A 23,527-nucleotide genomic window follows, 5' to 3' on the forward strand; every position below is an offset into this window, starting at 1 on the left:
TGTTGTAAAATTATATTTAAGTATAAAACAGTAAATTCACCCAAAGAGTATAGGTAACATATTCAACATATAGTGATGAAATAAGTATATAAAGACCACTGAGTGCCGCATACACACCATTGAGCTTCTACATTAGTATTACAGACATGGACAAATATATTTGCAGGAGGAAAATAACTGTTGTTCCTCAGGCTGGCCTAATAAAGATTTTTTTCTCTTGTTCCACATCTGGAAACATTGCATCACTGCTAAAACCCCGGATAAGAAAACCAGCCGGCACAGCTGCATTAGCCGAAGCCAGAGCCGTGCATTCACAGAGTTTAGTCAACTAAAACGGTCATCAGGGGATTAAGAGGAGCCAGCGGAACATGTAACAAGCTCCCTGACAAAGACAAAATACAGGATACTTCTGTGTACTTGCAATAACATCTGCTGTTTATAATAGCAGTACATTTTTAGCTCTCTGAAATGGGAGGTGGCCATTATTCAGGGCTGGACAGACCAGACCATTTGTTAGCTGAGGGCCTTAGTTGAGTAGTTTTCAGGGGCAAGTTAAGACTGTAGCTGACACTGTTTGCTGTTGCAAGTTTAAAAACATTTTATTTTCGCTCAGTAAAATTAAGGGTTATGAGTTTAGCAAGACCAATCAGAATATTAGCTAAGATAATTTATTGTAAACAATAAACCCAAATTAATATAATACATAGCCTGGCCATTTGTTACAATATTACATATAGTTAGCTACACCTACCAGAGCTTGGAGACATTCCTGTTAAACGTTTTTCAGTAATTTATGCCATTTAGATGACTTTTTATTTATCCTATGGTGTTAGTAGGATCGTGCATCTCCTCTTCCCCTTAAACAATTATTTCCTCATATGGTGTTCTGCAAAAGAGACTTTGCTCAACCCAGTGTATGTAACGCTCTGGTTGAGGCCAGTTTAGCTGGCCTGCCTGTCTGCCTGCCAGTCCTCTGCAGACTTCAGGATTGGCTGCACAGAGGTCCTCAACACCAACCACAGTATATTGACGGTCGATGGACGATATTTAGCCGTGCACAGCATTTCACACATACAGAGGTAGGTTAAGCAAACATTATTTTAAGTTTGGTCCAAGTTTTGTGTTTGCGTGCGTGTGAGGAAAATAGCTTTAGTGAAGCGGAAACCGTGAGACCCGAGTTCGGTTTACAAGAAAAAAAGAAGTTGGCATCTTCCAGAAAGCAGCTGGGACCGATTCAAGCAGTGATGGCGAAGGAATTGAGACGAACTCTTAACTTCACCGCCTAAAGAAGCCTTTAGTCGGTCCCAAATGTCTTGCAAACTGGTACAGGGCTCTGGCAGGGGTTTTGGTAACAGGCCAAGGTTTGTCCTTTCTTAATCCACAAATGATGGTCAATGTGAGTGTTGTATTGACTGTTTTTCTTTAAAAACTTCCTGTGTTTTCATAGACTACTCTGCTGTGAGGATGTAGCTTGCCACATGTAGTCAAGCTGAACATAAGGCATGTGTTTTTGCCAAGCGAGTTGCAGAAAGAGAGAGAGAGAGAGAGCTGAGGGAATGGGTTGCACTGTTTTCACATTTTTGGGCTTTATTTTCAGAGAGCTTTGTAGGGAGTAGGGACCACTGGTGGGTACAAACACTCACATGTGTACACACAAAGAAATGCTCTTGACTTCAGCTGGACAGATCCTCCACAACATGTGGAGTATGTATATACAGTATGTGTGTGTTTGTTCTCAACCTGTTTGACAGAATGCTGTTTGGCTGTAAGCAGTTACTCTCCATGCATTTACATAGACACACCATTGCTCTAAGACCGAGCTAGTTTTATAAACATTTAGTTTACGGAGAACTACTTTCTTTGAATGGAGAAATTCAGAGTTAACACATGCCAATATATCTTCACTCGGCCTGTCCACACACCTTCTTACATAGCAGTTGTGCAGATACCACAGCTGGCTTGTTTTAGCCCTGTTTGGACTGTTAAAGTTAGATCTTGGCTGCTTCATCGTATAGCTGGATTAACGTTTGATGATATTGTGCAAGTGTACACTTCTTACTTGTTTTGAATAGTTCTCCTTTTGCAGAATGGGTGCCGTGTAGTTGGCTGATGTGGGAGATGCAATGTGCTCGTTTATCACTATATATAGTGATTTTTATTTCAGCTATTCAATAAAGGATATTTTCTGATAGCAACATCAGATGAAACTTATCATGCATGTAAAACACAACTAATTTTGTTAGTTTTCATTGCTGTTGTCTTTATTTGTGGTGTGATCTTATCATCAAAATGAGATTACACTGAAAGAAAATAAACTGTACTGAATTATTGCATACTTTGATCGACATTTACACTCTCAGCTTCGGGGGCTCCACTAAACACCACTTTGTTAGGGTGGTGTGGAGCCAACTTGAATCAAGCACAGTGCTAAGATGCTCTCTACATTACCCAGCTTATTGCACAATAACTAATACCACATATTCGTTTCATCTTGTGCCTGCGTGTGTAAGATTTAGTCAGATTTGACTTAATCTACTAAATTTACAAATCTACTCGACAACACAGATAATTTGTCTCAGGCGTCTCTCAAATGAATGACGCTGATTGAGTCATCTATTTACAGCTCTAGAAAACTTTTTCAAACATCTCAACTTGAATTGTGAATTAGATTTTTGAAGCAAGCTTCAGTGCAGTTTGGCCATAGTACGGATTATCCTGAACAAGATAAATAAAGAGTAACTTGAATAGTTATAATCATGATGACAAAGATGGATTTACGCAAGTTAATTGCAGTCATATAGACTTAAATGGACTATTGACTCCCAAAGGTGTGACTGTATTGACATTTGTGTGAAGTGTTACAGAAACAGTCCCTGTTTGTTGTCAGGTTGTTCCTGGATCAGTGTCACCTAAGCTAATTTGTTTTTTTGATTTATATTTAAAATAAACAAACTTGTTGTTGTCAGAACTGGACCCACTGCCATATGTCTTCATAAGATCTCACCTGTTCAACAGGACACACATAGCCATGTGAGGCTCAGCAGGAACAGTTTGGCGTTCACCGTCTTTCTCAAGGTCACTTACTGCTATGCAGACATGCCGACAGGAGGAACCAGGAGGGGATACTGCCACCCCCAACTACGACTTTTTAAATTCAGCCATAGAAACATCAAGTAATTTCACTTCATCCTATGTAGGTCGGTCTTAGAGACGATTTTGAATCTTGCCTGCGTGTTTGCCTTGATTGCGAGGTGTCTCAGCTCATACATGGCCATGACGTTGCCAGTCCGAATTAGGAGTCCAAACTAAGAAAGAGGGCACTGATTCAAACCTTATCTAATGCCACAAAAAAGTCTCTGGATAAACTATGGGTGACATCACTGATTTCTCTACAGTCAACGGGTTTTATGACTCACACTGTTAGTTAAACCCATTAAACTCTTTTAGAGAAATAATAAGGAACCTATCTATAGACTCATGGTCTCTCTGTGTTTTGTGTTTAGCTGGTTCATGTTGCTGGCTGTCACTAGCAGCAGCTCTGTGCAGAGGCTGTTCAGTAACATCAGTTTTATGTTAGGGTTTTAAAAAAAAACGTGTTGATGTTTGGTCACTGCACAGCAGAGAGAAGCCTTGTTTACATGCTCATGTTGCCTCTGGTTATGTTCTCATTCATGTGGTTTGTCACAGAACTAGTTTTAGTTCATTGTAGCTCAGAGTTCTTGGCATTCCTCAGGAGCGCAGTGGGATGAACCCAGCATCTGTCAGGAAGTGAGGGGCTGGAAGAATCTCAGCCGGATCTGCCAGGCTTGTTCATTTACTCAAATTTATCTTGTGTTCTCACATGAAATTAATGTTAAATGTTCTAAAGAGCCTCTCATCATTTCCTACTATGCATTCAGAGACGGACAGATCACACAACAGCACATTTTGCAGTTAGAGGATAGAATGTGCATTTGTTTAACATGTGGGTAGTAGCAGAAACATAATGCAATAAAGTGCTAGCTCTCTGTTTCCTGTGTGATCTCACCATCTCTCTGTCCATCCAACAATGAAACTCATCATAAGCTGTGAATGCAACAGGTCAAAATCATCAACAGCCAGACATAATTTAAACACAAACGATTCTGACACATTTTTATTCTCTCCAACACCTCTACATTTAAAGCTAAATGTGGGTTTCATCAAAAAAAACAAAAAAACAACCAAAAATGTGATACATGTATAATGAGTATAATGAATATAGTATAAAAATGAATCAGTTGAAGATCTTCAAGTGTAGCCAGAGGAAATTCACCACTATTAAGGATGTGTGTCTTGGCATTTGAATCATTCTTGGTTGTACATTTCAGAGTTAGTTTTCACATAGACTCATTTGAATGACATTTTGTGGCATCTCTGCTTGGCCTACAGTATATGAGTCAGATGTGGTGTGATATGTGATCACAAAGCCTCTTAAGTGACTGGCTAGCCTGCAGGCGAGCTGCTCTAATGTTCATGTGACTGTGACATACCATTTCTCTTTTCTTGTCCTGTGTCCTTTTGTGGTCGTTTAGGGTAGTTAGATCTGTGTTAACGATGTGGACTACCACATTCCAGGTTCTGTGGTGAGATGCAAAAACTTCTATAAAAAATTGAGCCTGATGACATTACTTCATAGAGTCTGTTGAAACACAGGGACTCTGCAGGGCTGGTGCTGATGTCAATCGTTCACAAAGAGGAAACAGTGATAATATTAGGACATAGCCCGGCTCCTGTTGCAGCACCAGGCTATAATTTTGATATAGCTAATACCGTGTGAAAGTTTGAGAGACCTGAAATGCAGTTATAATAGTATGATTCTGAGGAATGTGCATGTGTAAAATTTCAAACACACTACAATACAACAGCCTAAAATACCAGTTTGGTGAAGCTTTTTAGAATAAATAGTCAGAACTGTAAATTGTACATTTTAACGTTAGATGTTTGATATTTTTTTCCCCTTTGCCACAATACGTAATGATTCAGCGTTTGCAAGTAAATTTTTTGGCAGTGACCTCTTTGTACCTCTGCAAGTTTCCCTTTGATTCTCTGAAAATATACATTATGATGTTAGGCTTTTGTTCTGTTAAAGGCAATTGGTAGAGAATTAGATGAGAAGATTGATACCGTGCTCACGTCAGTGAGTTAAATATGAAGCTACAGTCAGCGGATAGTTAGCTTAGCTTAGCTTAGCGCAAAGACTGGAAACAGGGTAACAGCTAGCCTGGCTCTGTCAAAAGGTAAAATTTAAAATTGGACGGTCAGCACCTCTGAAGCTCACTAATTAATAACTTTGGGTATATCTTGTTTGTATTTTTCATACAAAAAACATAGTGTAAAGACAGCAATTTGCTGTTTCATCTTTCTTATCAAACTTGAATTAGCGTAGTTCCCAAAATGTCGCACTATTCCTTTAAAGCTGACTTGGCACTAATACTGCAGTATGATGTAATGCAATAAGGGCATCTCAGACATAACGACACATACATGCTGAAAACTGCATTTCAGCAAAAAGAAAAAATAATGATAACAATGAAGACACAGAAAAACTGAACACTTTAGTTTCACAAAATTTCTACTTAGTGAATGGCATTGTATTGTAATGTAATGTTATGTTTACTTTGTCCAACCATCAAAATGAAGGGTTAGAAAAATGTCCAGTGATTTTGACATTTGGGCTTTCTTGTTCTCTTTTAAACTTTGATGAGGTAATTCAGGAAATAATTCATATTTCTGAGAAATAAACCTTTTTATGTGTTTTTTTTTTTCTTTTTACTGACTTTCTTTAAGGGGGATGTGGAATTATTGTTGGTGTAGGGATGTTTGTTTCATTCTCAGTCATTTTACTGGTATCACTTCCAACACATGGAATAACTGAAAAGGCTCTTGTAGTTTTACATGTGGAGTCACATTAAGTTCCTGTTGCACATTTGTTTTGTGTAACTGCTGGGTGCTGACTTGACAGAGTGAGCAATTTTTTATCCATTAGCCAATTGCAATGGCCTCTGTGGGGAATACTGGCCTTGTTATGGTTAAGTGAACTACCAGCCCAGACACGCCTTTTCCCTTCACTGGAGACCAGAGCCTGGTAAAGAAAAAGAGCTGAGTCCAGGGAGAAAGCCAAGGTGTCTCTTTCAGATGCAGCTCTGGTGCTGTAGTTGGCTGGAAAGAGGAGACAAGAGGGAATGTGTTGAAGTAAAGCCGATGGTTGGTTGGTTGGCAGCCTGCCGCTGACTGTGCTGCGAGGCAGGAAGTGTGACACTGAGAGCACAGGAAGTGGCTGCTGTGGTGCTACACTAACCCTTTCGTCCAGCAGGACTGGGATCAATTCACTGTCAGTTGTAACAATAAAACATTGGAGATGGCTTTCCTTTTTAAATTTTTGTTTTTCTTTATACATGATGTGATGTTTGAAAGCTTTTTGATGAAAATCCACTCTTGAGGTGAATGAATTCCAAGTACAGTAGCGATATGCAGCCCTAAACAAAATGTTTTCTACTGTCGTAGTAGTAGTTGCAGCTACTTCTTCCTAGTCATAGTTTACTTCTCCATTGTGGTCATCAGTATGCAGCCTGGTCACAGTCTCTCATGCTAATTGTGTGTACAACAAACAAGTGAACAATCCGTGTTCTGCTCTGATGTCTCATCCTTTTGACATCATGAGCTCTCCTTTCTTTTCCTCTTCCCAGAATATGAATAGAGAGCAAGAATAGAGTGAGTACAAGCATCAGTCATGATCTCTCAGGCAAGACTGAGTAGATGATTTTCACATTGACGAAATACACTGGTTTGTCAGACGTGGTAAGGTAAATAAATGTCAAAAATAAAAAAACTACTGGCTGGTCAAATTTTGATTCAATTAAAATTAATTTTTTCATATATAGCAATAATTGTTACGTTCCTCCGGATGTTAAGTCTAGGGGGAGGAGGAGCAACAATATTTGAAATAAAACTGGGGCAAAAGAGGACAGGAAGTCAGGGTTATGTGTAAACTAAAGTGTATTTATTGCAATATTGACAAATGAAAACCAACACAAAACTACTCTCTGAAAAGGTTATAGTAACACTGGTACTGCTTTTTTTTTTTTAATGAAGTGTAATATTTTATAGTAATGTATTTTTAAATAAACAATGATTTTTTAAATGCATTTTTTACTAATTAGACTAATTTGTGTCAGAAACATGTACAGTATATCAAAAGTAACAAAATGAAAAATAATATAAAAAAACAGATTTAAAAGATTAAAGACTTTTTATTATCCGATATATTGTGTTGCCTTGGTGGATTCATTCACTCTGAATGCATTTTAGTTTTATATTTTATTTGACTACTACCTGAATGAGCTCCACAGATATCTGAAACGTGGTGGATTTATATTTTGCCAGCTTTTAAAACCTTGTTGTTGTGGTCTTCATTTTCATCCAGAGCCTCAGTGGGAACCCTTCCCCCCTCACCCAGGTGGGGAACTGAAAGGAGGAAGTGGTGTGTGCAGTATATAGGCTGAGCTCTGCGTGTGTTCAAGTGGGACTTCTCTGAATGTGAGATGTAAGTTTAGAGGAAGAGGAATCAAGAAGTTCTACTTAGTGCAGAATGTTTTAAAAAGATTTTTAGCTGCTGCTGTTCTTCCGCTTTTTCTGATTTTGGCTGTATGTGGCTGTTGTTTACATTTTGCATTTTTATGAAGAACGACCTAAGGTGCTTCTTCTACTGTCTTCTGAACATACTGCTGATTCTTCTATGGACACAGATTGAGTAAGTAGATTGTGTCCATGTTTTAGAGGTACAAAATACTTAGTAGGGGTGTCTTTTGGTGACAAAAGTCAAAAGAAAAGGTGGCTTTTAAAACTTACCTAATAAGTCTCCAGTCTGATGGCCACATTTGGAATTATATTTTCTTGCCTGTGGCGATGCAATTATGAAGAAATGATCTTTAAAAAGACTGCTGATAAGCATTGCTGCATGTATTAGAGTAAGATTGATTAATCATTTAGCAGGGTTTCCATGGATCGTTAAAATCTTTGAAGGAATTTAATTCATCAATCTAATTAAGTCTTTCAAAAGTCTTAAAAATATGTAGAAGTAGAATTTTATTGGGTTTTTTTTCTAATGTTACACTGAAAAATATCTAAAGCGGAACAAGAAACACTCATATTTTATTTCCATCCGGGATGCTTGGAGCAGAGGATCCACTGTCTGCTAACTAGCTATCACTGTACCCTGGATGATATGACGAACTGCCAATTCAAAGAAAATTGGCTTTTTAACCAACTAGGCAGTGCATACGAGGCTCTGCGTATTTTTTAATAACAATCTTAACGTTTTGTTTTAAACTTGGCACGATGGGGATCAGGGTTGTGGAATCCCACATTCTCAGTTCTGTTCTACCCTTGTCTCTGTCACACCTCCACCCCATCTCTGATACCAACACCAGAGTCATCGGATCAGGTGTACGCCTACACAGAAAGTAGAGGGTACTGTGGTGTCAGGACATGGTGGCGAAACACAATCATTCACGCCAAATGAGGGAGTAGGAGACCGATTTCATGCAATGTTCAAAAATGTCATATTCTATGTTACAGTGAAGCTTGCTTTAGTTGATTGACAAAAATGAATCTGCAACCATTTGATAATCAAAAATGCAGTGAGTATTTTTAAATGCTGCATCTACATCCGATATGTTTTAGCTGATGAGTGTAATGTGGATATGTACAGTGTTTTCTTGCCATGTTTGACTTTGATTTCATTGGTCACAGTGTTATAGCAGATACCTGAGAAGTATAGGGGGCTTGACTGGTATTCATTTAGCCTTTTTGGCATGTCACCTAAGATAGATATTAGGACTAAACCTGAAACAAAGATGAACAAGTGAGATTTAAATACCATCCATCTCATATCTGTAGCACCTGGTGAGGCTCAGAGAGCACCGGGGTACCTGATAATTGCATTTTGATTACCTAGAATTACTGAAATTAAAAGTCAAACCTTAAAACCATCATGAAAATCACATTGACTTAAGAAATTGATCTTTTGTTGCAGTGTAATCCAAAGTATAAGGTATTGTATTGCTGTGTTCTTTTGTAGGAAGTGGTTTATGCCACTGAGGAAAGCCATAAAAAAACGGTAAAGGTGGTTACATTGCATGTGGCTCTGTGATTTGATGTGCCAGGTTTGATCATGTTTAGAAACATCTGTATATTAAAGTGTAATAGAACCTCTTCTAAAACGTTATGTCCATATTTTAAAGTACTTAAGTCACATCTGGTTACACAGCACATAATAGATACCAAGATATCAAGAGAGGAAATGTGCATGCACTCACAAAATTCTTGCCAAAAGTTAATAAGACAAATACACAAGGGCCCTTCTATAGAAGACGTTCATATGTAAACCTTTCTTCAGGAGGTAAAATTAACCTGCTGAGTCGAAGTCTAAAACAACAGTAATAGAACCACATAAGAAACTATGTGTGCGTCTGTAAGTGCATGTGAACACACCACAGGATGTTAGCTTTGCCACTCAGCACTGTTCCTGCACAGCAGACACATTTATTACTACCCTGGACTTCATTCAAAATATCTAAAATTACCTTTTCCCCTAGTTCATGTTCAAAATCAACTTTGATTTTGAACTTTCTAATGACCAGCAGCACCATGAAGTTTTCTTTCCTCCAGTGGAGACAGGCATATTTTGAATTACACAATGTGTGTTTGATTTGTCTCATTGTTTTTGGAACCTTAACGTTTGCTGTTGAGCTGTTGAGAGCTTGGGTGAAGTTGTGTCAAACATGATGGGAGGTTTCTACTTAATGATATTCCCCTCCCACCTACCATTATCCCTGTGGAAACCACGTTGCTACACTGAACATACAGTGTTTTTTAGTTATTCTAAAATATTAAGTAAGCACACTACACACTTATTTAAATTGATTTAATAGTTAAAACCAATGTGACACATGTAGAGTGAGCATTTTGCCAGTGTGAACACACCAATTTTGATTTACAATCTTCCTTCGTCTAATAAGCAAACAATGACTTGGAGACACACAGGCATTGTCTATGTTGTTGTCACTTAACAAGCTACCAAAACAGGAGAGATAAATCCAATCAGCCATGTATCTTTGCACTCAAGTATAAGAAGATATTCAACGTCTGATTTTATCCATGTGTGATGTTTGGAAAAGAACATGTTTAATACTGTATATGTGTTTGTGTGCTGTTACTGTAATGAGGAGCACAGGAGGTTCAGTGGTAGGATGAAGAAGCCTTTTTTATGACCATTTGTAAACTGAAACATATGTGAACTTTATTCAGTGTGTGTGGACGGTGTCTCTTCAAAGGATCCACACCCTGGAATCCACAATCTCTCCCTCCATCTCTACTACTCTCTCTCCCCCTATCTGTCTCTCCCTCTCTCTCTCTCTGCGTCTGTCAAAGAAGCCATTGTGAATGCTTAGCTAATATTAGGCTGTGTGTGAAGTTGTGTGGTGCGTTTTAAATTTCAACACACTGTTTTCTATGGCGGATGTCTTTCTGCATTCACTCAGAGCTGCTTCTGAAGCTGACAGTCACCTCATAAATGGAGTCAGTTTGCCGTTTCCAGTTATTACATTTTGAAAAATAATGTACAAATTGGCTTTCAGAGAGTGACTGTGGCTAAAATGGCAACTGTCCTCCATGCAAAACCAAGATGGGGCTTTCCATTACAGTCTCCCTCCCTTGCAATACTTAAGAAACTCAGTCTCGTTGACTCCTGTCTTACTGCCTGATTGCATCTGCTGTTGTTTCATCTGCAGTTGTGCCAGTGTCATTTCATCACTGCTGCAGGAAATGAGTTGTTGTGTTAGTCTCAATATCCTGATCAAAACTGTGAAAGTCATGTTTAATCGACTGTCACCATAGTCTAAAGAAAGACTTGAGTTCACTCTCAACCCTCCTGATGACTAGCCTACCCTGAAAGTTCAGTGAGTTCTATTTATCAATACTAATTAATAGTCTACATATTTGCAAATGCACAAAGTACCCCCAGTACAAAGTGATAGAAATAGATTTCTCTGTCACAGGGGTTTCAATCACGGTGGAGGCCAAATAGAAACCTCTGTAATTGTTGGCACACTGGAAAAATGCACATGTGCATTTGGCTTTAAATCTTTAAATCTGCAGTGCAGCTTCAACAGTCAGCTCTTGTGGAGACATTTTGCTGCTTTGAGTGATGTTTTCCTGTTAGGTTAAAGTTTGACTTATTTTGCCATAATCTTACCCTAACCATAGTTGTTTCATTGCCTTAACTGAAATATAACTTTAATTATTTATATATTGCGTCTTTAGTCATTGTTATTACTGAAGTTAAAAAGCCAAATATTTTCTGTTTCACACTTTTCGCTGCTTTATATCATTATATCATAATGTGATTGAATTTTGGCTCTTGGGCTGCTGGTCACAATAATTTAACCCATCTTAGGTTCTGTTGACTTGCAATGAGCTTTTAATTTGATTTTGACATTGAACAAGAAGTGATTACCCAAAAGAAAAGATAATGAGTGTATTCACCAGCTGCAGCACTACAGTTAATGAACTTTTTTACATGACAAACAGTTAAAAATAGTGTGTCCATCACAATCTATGAGAACATCATTTTGTGGTAGAGAACTGGAATCCTCACATTCATATTCAGACTAAGTTTTAGATTTTGTGCTGATTTCACATCATTCAACTGTATGTGTCAGTCTTTTCTTTCATTCTGTCTCTCCGTCGTGCTCCTGGCTGTCACCTCCAGACCTTTCCTCCTGCTCTGTGTTCGTGCTAAGAGATGTTTTGATTAAATAGGTCATCTAGAATGTGTGACACACATTGTTAACATGCAGAAGACATCTTGATGTGAGAATGTTTGTGCCACAATTGTGAGTTGTGTTCTCTGCTGGAAGATTAGTGTGAGTGATTTCAGAGTACAACGTTTCCGTATATATTCTGAGAAATTCTTGCTGTTAAGTCTGTAGAAATTCAACAATATATCATGAAAAATACAACATTTTTGGTACACAAATTACCAGCAATACGGTGTGTTTGTTTAAATAAATTATTATATCAGAACTGTCAGGCTTTTAATCAGAGGGCCTATGTTTGCTCTTGAACCTCAGATTCTGCTGTTGTATGCTAGCGGCTCTGTCAGGCTGTAGTTGGTCGCAGTGGTACTTTGACTAAATGTAAGCATGACAACATGCTCTAAACTCTATGTCAGTGGTGCCAGAGAAGTTGGGGAATCATCAAAGTCATCTAGGGACTTTAACAAACATGTTGCAGGAAAACGCTCAGAAATATTCCTCAAAATTATAATATTAATCATTAATAATTCTGTATAATTCTTTAGAAACTTTTAGTAATTGTTGGTAGTCATTGTCATCAGGTTTGGGCTCGCTATAATGCTTCACCTCACAGATCCAGGTTGGGTTTAGTCGCAAATTTAAATGACTGTGTTAACCGCTCACACCTTTAGGTAATGCAAGAACAGAGTCCATCGGATCCAGGTGCCTTCTTTAAGTTACCAGACATTCAAGGTTTCTTCTGTTCATTTTTTACAGCATTCTCTTTATTCAGAGTGCACCAGAAGAGGTGAAGGCAGCAACATTGCATAAGGAGAGAGGCAGTCTCCATTAGTTTTCAGTGGAGGGTGACAAACCATGAAGGAACTGGCAGAGACTGTAAAAAGAAGGATGATAGGAGATGCAATGATAAACGTCAAGATAGTCCAAAAAGATAAAGGGAGAAATAGAAATGAGAGGTGATTAGCAAATGCAGTGAGGGAGTGATGCACAGTTGAGAGAAAGAAAGTCTAAGGGAAGGGGGGTAATATCTAAATGATGCGTAGCTGAGATGTAAAGGTATCATCCTCCTGGCAACCGGATGGCTGCGGTGCTGGAGCCGCATGGTGACTTCCTGTTTGTCAGCAGCATACAGGAAGTAAGAGGCCCCTAGAGGATGGTTTGTGTGTGACTTAAAATGAAGTGTGAGGCCGAGCTGAGTGAATATTTGTGTGAGGGGAAGCAGGCTTATTTTGGTGTGAATTTGAATGTGCAAGTTTGTATGTGCAGCTCAGCGAGACTTTACCTGACCTCTATGATCTTGCAGTTAGTTCTTGTTGATAAAACAAGTTTAAATTAATTAATGCTATAGAACTGAGACTGGGCCTGTAGTAATAGCTAGTGTCCCTTCTGTGTCAATAAAGTTGGTTTTAAACTGTAAGCATGGCATCTTTTGTATGGCAAATGCATCTTTGTCAGTTACAGTTGTCACATTTTCATTATGTGTTTCTTTGATGCCTTCAAATTTTTCGACCTAAACCCCTTTTCTAAAATGGGTGAAAGAAATGTACCTAAATATCTACTCTGTTCTTGTGTACTGATGTGTAACCAGACCATACAGTTTAGATGGGGAAGTGCTCTATCTGACTTTTCTCATGTCAGTAATGGGGTTTGGCAGACTGGTTAACTTAAGTTTTTGGGCTGTTAAATGCTGATAAATTCCACACCGAATCAGATCAGAAAGCTGCTGCTGCTGCACTGCAACATCGGCTGTGTTCAGTTTCTCTTTAAGCCGCGTGTCTGTTGATTAATCGAAAGTGCCATTATAGTTGCGCTGAATTTTGAGTCAACAAACTGCACCCTTATCAAACTTATTTTGTTTCACGGCAGTGGCACCAATATAATCATGAGACCCCTATTCATTTACATTTTGCAGCTTTAACAATTATAAGAAAGTCATCAATTCCCAGTGGCATTGACACAGAATGGAAATCCAGCATTTTTCCTGCTCTGCATTGTGTTAATGGTTTGTAAGAAACGGCTATCTGTCCTTGTAAAAAAAAAAAAAGAACAAAAACTCTGGACATGCAGCGTGTTTTGAATTTATATTTTAGGGAACTTAACACTCAAGTTCCTTTTTAGATGAAACATTTATTGTAAGTCATTGTCTGTAAACTCTCTATAAGCTGTTTGTGGTCTATACCTGTTGTTCCTCACATATTTACAGCATTTAAATCTTTTCTGCCCAAACTGTGTCTACTGTATCTGAACTATCAGTCCCTCTAGGAAATCACTTTATTGTGAACTCATCCTTAAATATATGAAAGAATTTGCAGTTTTTGAATGCAAAGTACCACAAAATCATAGGGTAGGCTGAGATCCCTGTCTGTCAAGCAAGTAATCCCCCAAAATATCAATTTGTATCCTGCAAATGGATTCTCAAACACCAAGACACCATTAAGGAAGTGAAATTTACTTCTGTGACCACTGCTTCTTGTAGACGAAATGTATTGACTTAAAGAGTTCATGTCATTGGTTACTTCAACATAATCAGATGCTAGCATGTAGTTGAAGCTGTAACTGCAGCTTAAAGGTGGAGTAAGCTATTCTGGAGGAATCCAATTCCATGACAGGTACCATGATATAGGGTGAAAAACAACACAGCAAGTAATGTAACTAACATTTGCTAGGTTGTGGGTATAGCAAACTCCCGCTACAATTGCTGCTGTGAAGCTAATGCAGAGAGGATGAGACGGTCTCAGAGCCAGCACGCCAGCTCCAGACAGCGATGGTTACAACTCTCCCGCTACTACAGCTAACATCACAACAACAGCATGTCTTTAGCAAACTAGAAAGTAAGCTTAGTGTCAGTTAACTTTACCTGAGACGCAAATTATGGCTGGAACGGCTGGAATACTGTTGTGTGGCTCGGTCTGAAACTGTTTCCCCATTTCCACATTGACATTTGACAAAACGATGTGTATTGGATTAGAGTCGCTTATCCTACCCTTAAATCACCTTAGCATTGGCTAGGGGTGGGCGATATGACCTAATGTAATGGAACATATATTAAGAAAGTTATTTAAAAAACAGATGTGTTTATAGGCTCAAAATAGGAATAATTGAGGTAATAAGGGTAAAGGCCTACGGCCTACATGGGTTTTGGGAAGAGTTGCCTTCCCCAAAATGTATATTAATTGTAATGTGATTAATTCTCAGACAAGGTGTAGGATTTGGCATCTAAATAAAAAAAATTTTTCGCAGAAAACCCAAAGTAAAATCCAACAGTGTACCACGGGGCATGTCTTATTGAGTACATTTACAGCAGCAGACATGCTTCAACAGCACTTGTAGTCTAACTCTGTCACCAGAAGGTGGGACATAACACCGGCAAGAGCAGAGGACAAAAAAGCCGGTTGAGCTGGGGTTGCAGTATGACGATCCACAAAAAGCCACATGAAAAACTGTTTCCTACATCCAACCTGCTACTCTGGTTATTTAATTGCTTCAAATGAGGCTTTCATTCACAGAATTTTTCTTGACTGTTGCTCAGTCTTACGTTAGTACAATATAAGCTAACCACAATAGCCCCCGAACATGTTAACAGCAAGTTCAACAGGCTAACCTGCAAAAATAAACAGAAAAACACTTTAAAAATGTCTAAACATACAGCATCCAAGTATTAAGTCCGTATCAATTCATTGAAGTGAATCTGCTTTGTATTGGCCCTTGTGGGGAAAGCATTTGTCAACTTGTTTTCCATTTGTTGTGGGGACATTTCCATCAAAAATAAAGTTAATCCACTTGGTCTTCACTTCCTTGGATGGTGGGACTTTTGGACTTTTGAAGACTTGTGTTGGTTTTTGCCCCCAACAACAGAGAAATTGGCATGCTTTGCTTGTAACATTACCTTCCACATCTTTGTGTTGGCAAAGAAAACAGTAGTTACTGTATGTAACTACAGTTCTGTGAGTACATGCGTAGCCCTCTACCTGCCTGTTATGCAGCAACAGTAAAGCACTTCACTTTTAATATGCTAAAATTGATTATGTGGCAGAACATCACCCTGGTGATGTTGATGAAACTGGTATATCTCCCACCTCTAGCAGTGGCTTCAGCTGTGGTGGATTCCTTTTGTTTCATCCATCCATCCATCGTCAACTAATCCCAGCTGACATCGGGCGAAAAGTGGGGTACACCCTGGACAGGTCGCCAGTCCATCGCAGGGCCACACATAGACAAACACCCACTCACACTCACACCTAAGGACAATTTAGCGTCACCAATTAACCTAGTCCGCATGTCTTTGGACGGTGGGAGGAAGCCAGAGCACCACCAAATTGTTGATAATAATAATATTAATAATAATAATATTTTGTGCTATAAACAAATGTGAGTTGAAAACAAAACAAAACATCTTGCAATACCAGTGTGTGTTATCTGTCCTCCAGGGTGCGGAGTACAGTGCAGATACAGTAAAGTGGAGAGAGGAAGATGCCAGCCCCGCCTCCCCCACCACCCCCAGGACCTCCCCCTCCTCCCACATTTGCTGTTGTAAGTCACTCTATCTGGTCTCTCCACCCAGTGAGATCTGCTGCTCTGTCCTCTTGACCTTGCTCAGCAGAGACATCTTGTGGATAAGTTATGCCATATGTTGTCTTTCATTCAGTTTTACCTGCACACAATAATGTTGTTATGTATTACTATTACTATTATAACACAAAAAGAGTAATAAACCCCTTCACTTGTTTTCTCTCATTGTGGGTGATTTCTGCAGGCTTACTGTGTTTCAGTGACTGTATATTCCTGAATGTGCGTTTGTGTTTCAGGCCAACACAGAGAAGCCAAATCTAAACCGTAATGAGCAGCAGGGAAGAAACGCTCTGCTCTCCGACATTAGTAAAGGCGCCAGATTAAAGAAAACTGTTACTAATGACCGCAGTCAACCCTTACTGGACAGTAAGTCAAGACCTCTTTAATAGCACTCATTTTGTGTATCTTTACTGTCCCCAAACAGCAAAGTTAGTTTGTAGTTTAAAACAACAGTGGGGAAGTAAAACAACAATTAGTGACTATGACGAAGTACGACTCAAGGCACAGACAAAACCAAAATGGTCAAAAATTATAATTTACAAGGAGCAGTGGGACTCCATGATTAATGGGTCCCCACTGGCCTATCCCTTTTCACATCTTTATACAAATGTGCACCAGTACATAGTGTATTATATGAATAAAAGTGTATCCTGCAATTAATTTACTCTTTTGTGTATCCTCTCAGAACCCAAAGGGGGATCTGGTGGAGGAGGAGGTGGTGGAGGAGGTGGTGGCGGCGGGGGTGGCGGAGGTGGAGGTGGAGGTGGCGGGGCTCCTGGTTTAGGAGGCCTGTTTGCAGGAGGGATGCCAAAACTGAGGTCTGCAGCAAACAGAGAGTCCAATGGTAATAAAGAAAAATTACTAAGTTGAATGAACATGATTTATGTAGGGGAATAAAAAAAACAAAAGTTTTGATTTACATTATTTCGATCAAATTCAACTGGGCTCTTGCTTTATTTGTTGTTCCCCCAATGTTGTTAATAATTGATAAGTATTTATTTCAGTTTACATGTGTTGGGGAGAGTGAACTTTTTTTGGCTTCATGTCATTGACTTGAGAGCTGTCAAGGGTGTACCACGCTTCTCAGCTGGGATTAGCTTCAGCCCACCTGTGACCCACAGATATCAGGGGATATAGCCAAAGGATGGATGATGGATAATGATAACAATCAACACCTAAAGCACTGCATCTAGCCTAGTTCTAACATAGTTCATTTTACTGTTGCCTTTACTCTCCTCCAGACTCAGGACCCAGCCGAGGTCCCGTGCTCCCCCCAGGAGGCCGCTCTAGTGGGCCAAGCCCCTTTGGTGGCGGTGGAGGCCCACCTAAATTCCCAGGAGCCCCTGCTGGTGTCCGTAGCAGTGTCCCTGATCTTCCCAAGGGCCGGCCAAATCTCTCATCCAGACAAGACACTCCAGGTGGCCCACCTCCTCCTATACCCAACACACCTCGCCCAAACCAGTCTCGTGGAGGCCCACTGCCTTCACTCCCTGGAGGACCCAGGCCCAGCCCGTCTTCTGGACCTTCACCACCTTCACTCCCTGGAGGACCCAGGCCCAGCCCGGCTTCTGGACCTCCACCTCCTTCACTCCCTGCAGGACCCAGGCCCAGCCCGGCTTCTGGACCTCCACCTCCTTCACTCCCTGCAGGACCTAGGCCCAGCCCGGCTTCTGGACCTCCACCTCCTAGTGTTCCACCAGGGAGGCACGGACCTCTCCCTCCTCCACCAGGAGGCTCCTCAGCTGGGCCAAGATCAGGATTCTCTGGGCCTCCGCCTCCAGCCCCAAACAGCAGCCGGCCTTCCTTTATGACCTCTCCTGGAGGGAGGCCTCCACTTCCTGACGACCGACCTCCACCACCACCAGCTTCTATGGGAGGTCATCGGCCATCTATGCCCCGCGATATGCCGCCGCCTCCTCCTCCTTCTGTCAACTCCAAACCTCCTACCCCTGTATCTTCATCCCCGTCCTCTCGTTCCTCAATTAGTGGGGGTGCGCCCCCTCTCCCGCCGGGACGACCGGGCCCTCCTCCTCTCCCACCCTCCCCGGCTGGAGGGGACGACCACAGCAACCCCCGTCTGCCCCAAAGGAACAGCTCACTCAACAGGTACAGTGGTAAAGTTTTACCATTAATCCATATTTGTTAAGTGTTAATGGATGAGTTACATTGTGGACACCAGCATCTCCTTTCAGGCAGCAGATGTAAAGAAAAGTAAAATCTAGGTATACATTCACACTCTTACATAGATCATCAGGTGGGAACTATCCTTTGTAGAGTTGAGGCAGAAGATGTATGCCTACCTCAAATTTCATTCTGTATCCAGACAGTTAGTTCTTCAAAATTATAATTACATTTCAGAAGCAAAGGTGTTTTGCACACTGATTGTCTTTTTCTGTACTAAGATCTGTTTCACTGTTTGTTTTCTGTTTGTTTTTCTGTCCTACAAATATTGTATAGTTGATACATCAATTAAAATTTTATTTCGTCTTGCCAGCCTTGCGCCAGCTCCACCACCCGGTCGGTCAGGACCTCTCCCTCCTCCTCCAAATGAGAGACCACCTTCTCTTGGAAGGAGCCCGTCCTCAGCACGCACAGGTGAACAGCTTGAGTGATTAATTGAACAATGGATTTCTGCTGCAAACAAAGATATGAAAAACATGAGAAAGGTTTATGATACAGTGTGTGTCTCCTATGTGAAAATACCATTAACGTCAGGAGTTGCTGTAAATATTTCATGGGAATGCGGGATCTCGATGGAAGCTAATCTCAGTGATACTCAGTATCATAAAAGAATTACTTTACTTTTCATCAGCTAACATGTCAATGTTTATTTCTACCTCCAAAGGGCCTCTTCCTCCCCCTCCTCCCTCAGGTCGTAGCATGGGTGGGGGTAGTGTGAGGTCATCGCCAGCTCCTTCTCCTGTTGGTCGGCCAGGTCCAGAGCCTCCACGCGGTGGACCTGGCGGTAGACCTCCCCTCCCTCCGGACAGGCCGGGGACAGGAGGGGCCCCTCCTCCACCACCCATGGGTAACGGCTTCCAAAACTCTCACCACAACCAGATGCATGGTAAGTAAATCCCTAAAGGTGCTAGTTTACCTTGAGTATTATTAAAACAATTGGTGGGGAAATGGAGAGCAGAAAGCAAACACAGTGTAATTTGTGGGACAAAAACCTGGAAAGAGAAAAGAATAAACTTAGGAGGAGGAGAATGGTGCAAAAGTACTTATGCAGTATATTTATTCAGGAAAATAAAAGCATTTAGTAAAACAGTGATCCATGTGTGTGCCAGAGTTAACTTTGCAGGCAGATAATATAAACTCTGTGCCTTGTAGAGGATTGACTGTGTTCTTCACAGACAGTACTCTGCTAGTCTCTACAAGAGAAATCCTTTGCCCACAGTGTTGTTTTTACCACACGAGTTCCAATGTGTGGACTCACAAAACTATGGCAGAGAAACCCACTGACCTCCCATTGGTGTTGTTTTTATCCCATTGCACCAAGGGAGTAAGTTTGATTTGGAAGGTAGTGGGACAAGAAGTGACAAGGGGTCCTAAATATCCTTCTCCTGAAAAATTCTATGGTATTTAATCACATTTCCGGATGAATTAGAAGCGAATACTCTTTGTAGTGCTGGATATTACTGTCCTGACTGAAATCTGTATTTTCAGTGGTACAAAATAAAATAATCATTTTATTAATTTTCAGCAATTTTTAAATAAAAAAATTATAAATATTTTAGAATGACTTGACATTTTTTTATCTTGAAATTATGTGAAGGTTTACATTTTATTTCCAAAGACATTTTTTTCATTCATAGATACATGTTACTGAAAAAGATAACCTGGAAAGCAGTAGTTTCCAAACTTAACTTTCTTTCTCACACTAAGTTCTCTAGTTACTCTGCACCAGTTGACATCTCTTACTGTTTTCTAAAAAACCTGATGACCTGTATTTATGTTGCTTTTTTTGCGCTGTGTCAAATAGGAAGAATTCTGTTTAAAGTGAGAAACAAACCCACTGCCCTCCATTTGTGTTCTGTTAAAGAAGAAGAAGAAAAAGTCCTTCTGTTAATGTACTTACTGTATATTCATGATGTGCCCACTGACCCCCATTTCTCTCCATTAACAGATGAATGGGAGTATCGATTCACTTTTCATCCAGTGTCGGACCTTCCTCCACCTGAGCCCTACGTGCCCTTCCAAAAGACCTACCCCAGCAAGATGGCCAAGACTGATGGCAGAGGTCAGTCACACACACACACACACACACACGTATCTCATATCTGAGGAGCCCCTAAGAGGATGTGGGCTTCTCGTGCGCACCAGAAAGTATGTGGTGCTCACCAGAAAGTATCCGGTGCTAACCAGAAAGTATCCCACGGGATAGTTTCTCGTGAGCACAAGATACTCTCTGGTATGCAAGCTTTTTTTTTTTTTGCCCATGTCCTATTACCAAAAGGTTTTTCAGGAACCAAAAAAGAGCCCTTCTGTCAGCTTGAGAGATTTTTTTCAACCAGTAAAATTAACCATGAAATTAAAAAAATTACAACTGTACACAATTTGATAATTATCCAATCAGGCAGGTTGAAATGAGTTCCTTAATTTTTCCTGTTGGGGATTTGTGGTCAGAAAGAAATATATAAAATAAAAAATGCATACTGTGCCTGTTTTGAGAAATGTCCAGAAGGAGATTGCAAGAGAAAAAAAAAAGCTCACTCAACACGGGACATCTGCTATATTTGACTTTCACAAAATTTGAAAATAACTTTTTTCATTCCCTATTAACAACCTTTTTACAAATAGTTTTTGAGATGTACTGTCAGACATGCAGACAAACCAATGTCCAGCAGCACTGTGACCCAGTGACACCTGGTGGAAGAAAATAAAATCTTCTCTTGAAAAGCCAAGGAAAATACAAACTCCTCTGTGCCTTTGTTTCTGTCTAGGTTCTGGTAAAAAGGAGAGAGGAGCTCCTCCTCTTCCTCCTATACCCAGGTGAAGAAGATGTGGCAGCAAACACAACCCCTGGAACTACTTTTTCTGTTTCCCTTTGTGTGTGTCTCTCTCTCCGTTGCGCTCATTGTGCTTTTACCTGCGTCATGTGGTTCATCAACGGACTGCAACATGTTAAATGGACCAGAAGTATGGTTGACCAAGTAAAAGGACAGACTCATAATGTAGATTTACATCATGTGCCTTTTGTAGCAGCAGAATGGATTCAGCATTCAAAGACCAAAGCCTGTTTATTCTCTGGTACACTGAGCTCAGATAATGATAAAAACTAAAAAAACTTGCACCTCTTTAGGCACTAGAAAAAAAGTATTATTTTCAGGTTTACAACCATCCTGTGGCTGGAAGATTCTTTTTGGTTGGGCTTCGGTGACCCGGTTGCTGTGAGACAGATTTCGCTTGAGAACAACAATATTTTCATGAAGCTTGATCCACGTTGACTTGATTCCACTAATTCACCTTTTCATCTTTTGCTTACAGTGGTTGATAGACTCCAGAAATTGCTTGCTAGATATTATGTTACCAACGAGCTACACTTTTAGAAAAGACAACACACTCTTACTTGACCTATAAACCAGCATTTAGCGTGCAGCACGTGACTTTCCCAGTCTGTTTACACACCAAAGACAGCATTAGGTAAAGCTTATTGCAATATTATTGGAATGGAGCCGCATGGATACAATGCAGGGCAAGCTGTTTCTCTCCTTTCTCTACCAGCGTTTCCCTTGTGCCTTTTTCTATTCAGGATTGTAATTTCAGGCTGCTTATAAGAGGTAAGGGAATTAGTCTTTTGTGCCTTAAATTACGTTTGTTCAACTGGATTGGATCTCCTCTGCTGATGTAAATGTAAAATCTGAAGCAATACAGCAGCTCGATTGCCACATCAATAATAGACGGACATGGAACTAAACTAAAAATGGCCACAACCTCCTGCCACCGCTAAAAATCAGGGGAAATGCGGGTGTTTAATTTGCCAAAGCCGCATGTGCCTTCACAGTATGTGTTTTTACATCTGTGTGTTTCTGTTGGAACCACTGAACGGTACGAACGGTTTGATTGTTGTGAAATGTGATGTGAGCATGCATTTAATGTTTATGGTTGAGATGTTTTAAAGGACCTTGTATGATCTTATGGCAGCATTGGTTTACAATAGAACTGATTCTTAATTTGCTGTTTTGTTAAAAGTTGTCTTGACTCACAATGCCTGTGTATGTATCTGTATGATTTAATCAAGTGGTATTGAAGGACTGTATTATTTTAAGTTATGTTTCAGAACTGTGCAGTATTATATGTTATTGCTTCACACAGCACTGCTTTGAATGGTCTTGCATACGTGATACATTATTATCATGTCTTAGTCAAAGAAACATTTTCTTAAAGACAATCATATGGAAGTAAATATATTTACATCAATAAATAAAATGCTTTAAGATGCTTTATGTGCTCTACCTGGGGTGAAATGTGCTTTTATTGGAAAATGCTTTTTAAGTAATTTAATATTCCTGCACAAAGGACGCTCAGTTGAACACAAACAAGGACAGTGAAATATACTGTCCACATCCAGGTCAGGTGATTTATTATGTATCATCAGATGAACAGTATGCATCATTCCCATGTTTGTGCAATAAAGCTGGACAATACATATAATGATTTTAGCCAGTTATATGATATATCTTAAATGTTGTCATTTGTAGACTTTGCACTAGTTAACTATCTCTAATGATCAGCAGTTCTTGGGTTTCCTCTCCTATAAATAATCAATCCAAACATTGTGACAGTGTTGTTTTCAAGGCATTAAGGCAAAAATATGGTGGTACATGCTTTTCATCCAGTAATGTTGTGCAATCAAGAATTTCTCTTTTGTAATTGGTTGAAGGCTGCTCCTGTTTTGAGGGACTTCATAAACTCTTTGAAAGACCCCAGGTCTTTTGTAGCTCTGTGTAGCTATACTAGCAGTAACAATAATAACTATCTGATATTGTTATTTTTCTCTGCTGAGATACAATTGTAAATAGTTTTTTTCTTTTGCAGAGGCCGTTAGCTAACTGTTTGACATTTTACTTTTCTCCCATAATTAAACTGCCTCTTGCATACAAGGATTTTGGAGTAGT

General features: G+C 39.9%; 1 protein-coding gene across 2 annotated transcripts; it reads left to right on the forward strand.

The window, feature by feature from the left end:
• The first annotated feature begins 938 nt into the window (after positions 1-938).
• Positions 939-23,063, forward strand: wipf1b (WAS/WASL interacting protein family, member 1b). Of its 2 annotated transcripts, none has more exons than XM_038737560.1 (9): positions 939-1,079; positions 16,265-16,367; positions 16,643-16,772; positions 17,092-17,250; positions 17,648-18,512; positions 18,901-19,001; positions 19,252-19,473; positions 20,536-20,649; positions 21,353-23,063. In XM_038737560.1, the coding sequence occupies exons 2-9, from the start codon at positions 16,308-16,310 to the stop codon at positions 21,403-21,405; spliced, it is 1,704 nt and encodes a 567-aa protein (XP_038593488.1). In that variant the 5' UTR covers positions 939-1,079; positions 16,265-16,307; the 3' UTR covers positions 21,406-23,063. The 2 variants fall into 2 exon arrangements, with proteins under 2 accessions (XP_038593488.1, XP_038593487.1); XM_038737559.1 differs by lacking the exon at positions 939-1,079 and adding an exon at positions 7,538-7,771.
• The last annotated feature ends 464 nt before the right edge of the window (positions 23,064-23,527 follow it).

This window comes from Micropterus salmoides, unplaced genomic scaffold, assembly GCF_014851395.1.
Source record: "Micropterus salmoides isolate LMB-PRFRI ecotype aquatic unplaced genomic scaffold, ASM1485139v1 Ms_hic_scaffold_22, whole genome shotgun sequence".
NCBI lineage: Eukaryota > Metazoa > Chordata > Actinopteri > Centrarchiformes > Centrarchidae > Micropterus > Micropterus salmoides.

Excerpts from the sequence above, each read along its gene's own strand:
- wipf1b (XM_038737560.1), top strand. The coding sequence starts at position 16,308 with ATGCCAGCCCCGCCTCCCCCACCACCCCCAGGACCTCCCCCTCCTCCC. Across the intron at positions 19,474-20,535 it reads TCACCACAACCAGATGCATG|ATGAATGGGAGTATCGATTC; the intron begins GTAAGTAAATCC and ends CTCCATTAACAG. Across the intron at positions 20,650-21,352 it reads GGCCAAGACTGATGGCAGAG|GTTCTGGTAAAAAGGAGAGA; the intron begins GTCAGTCACACA and ends GTTTCTGTCTAG.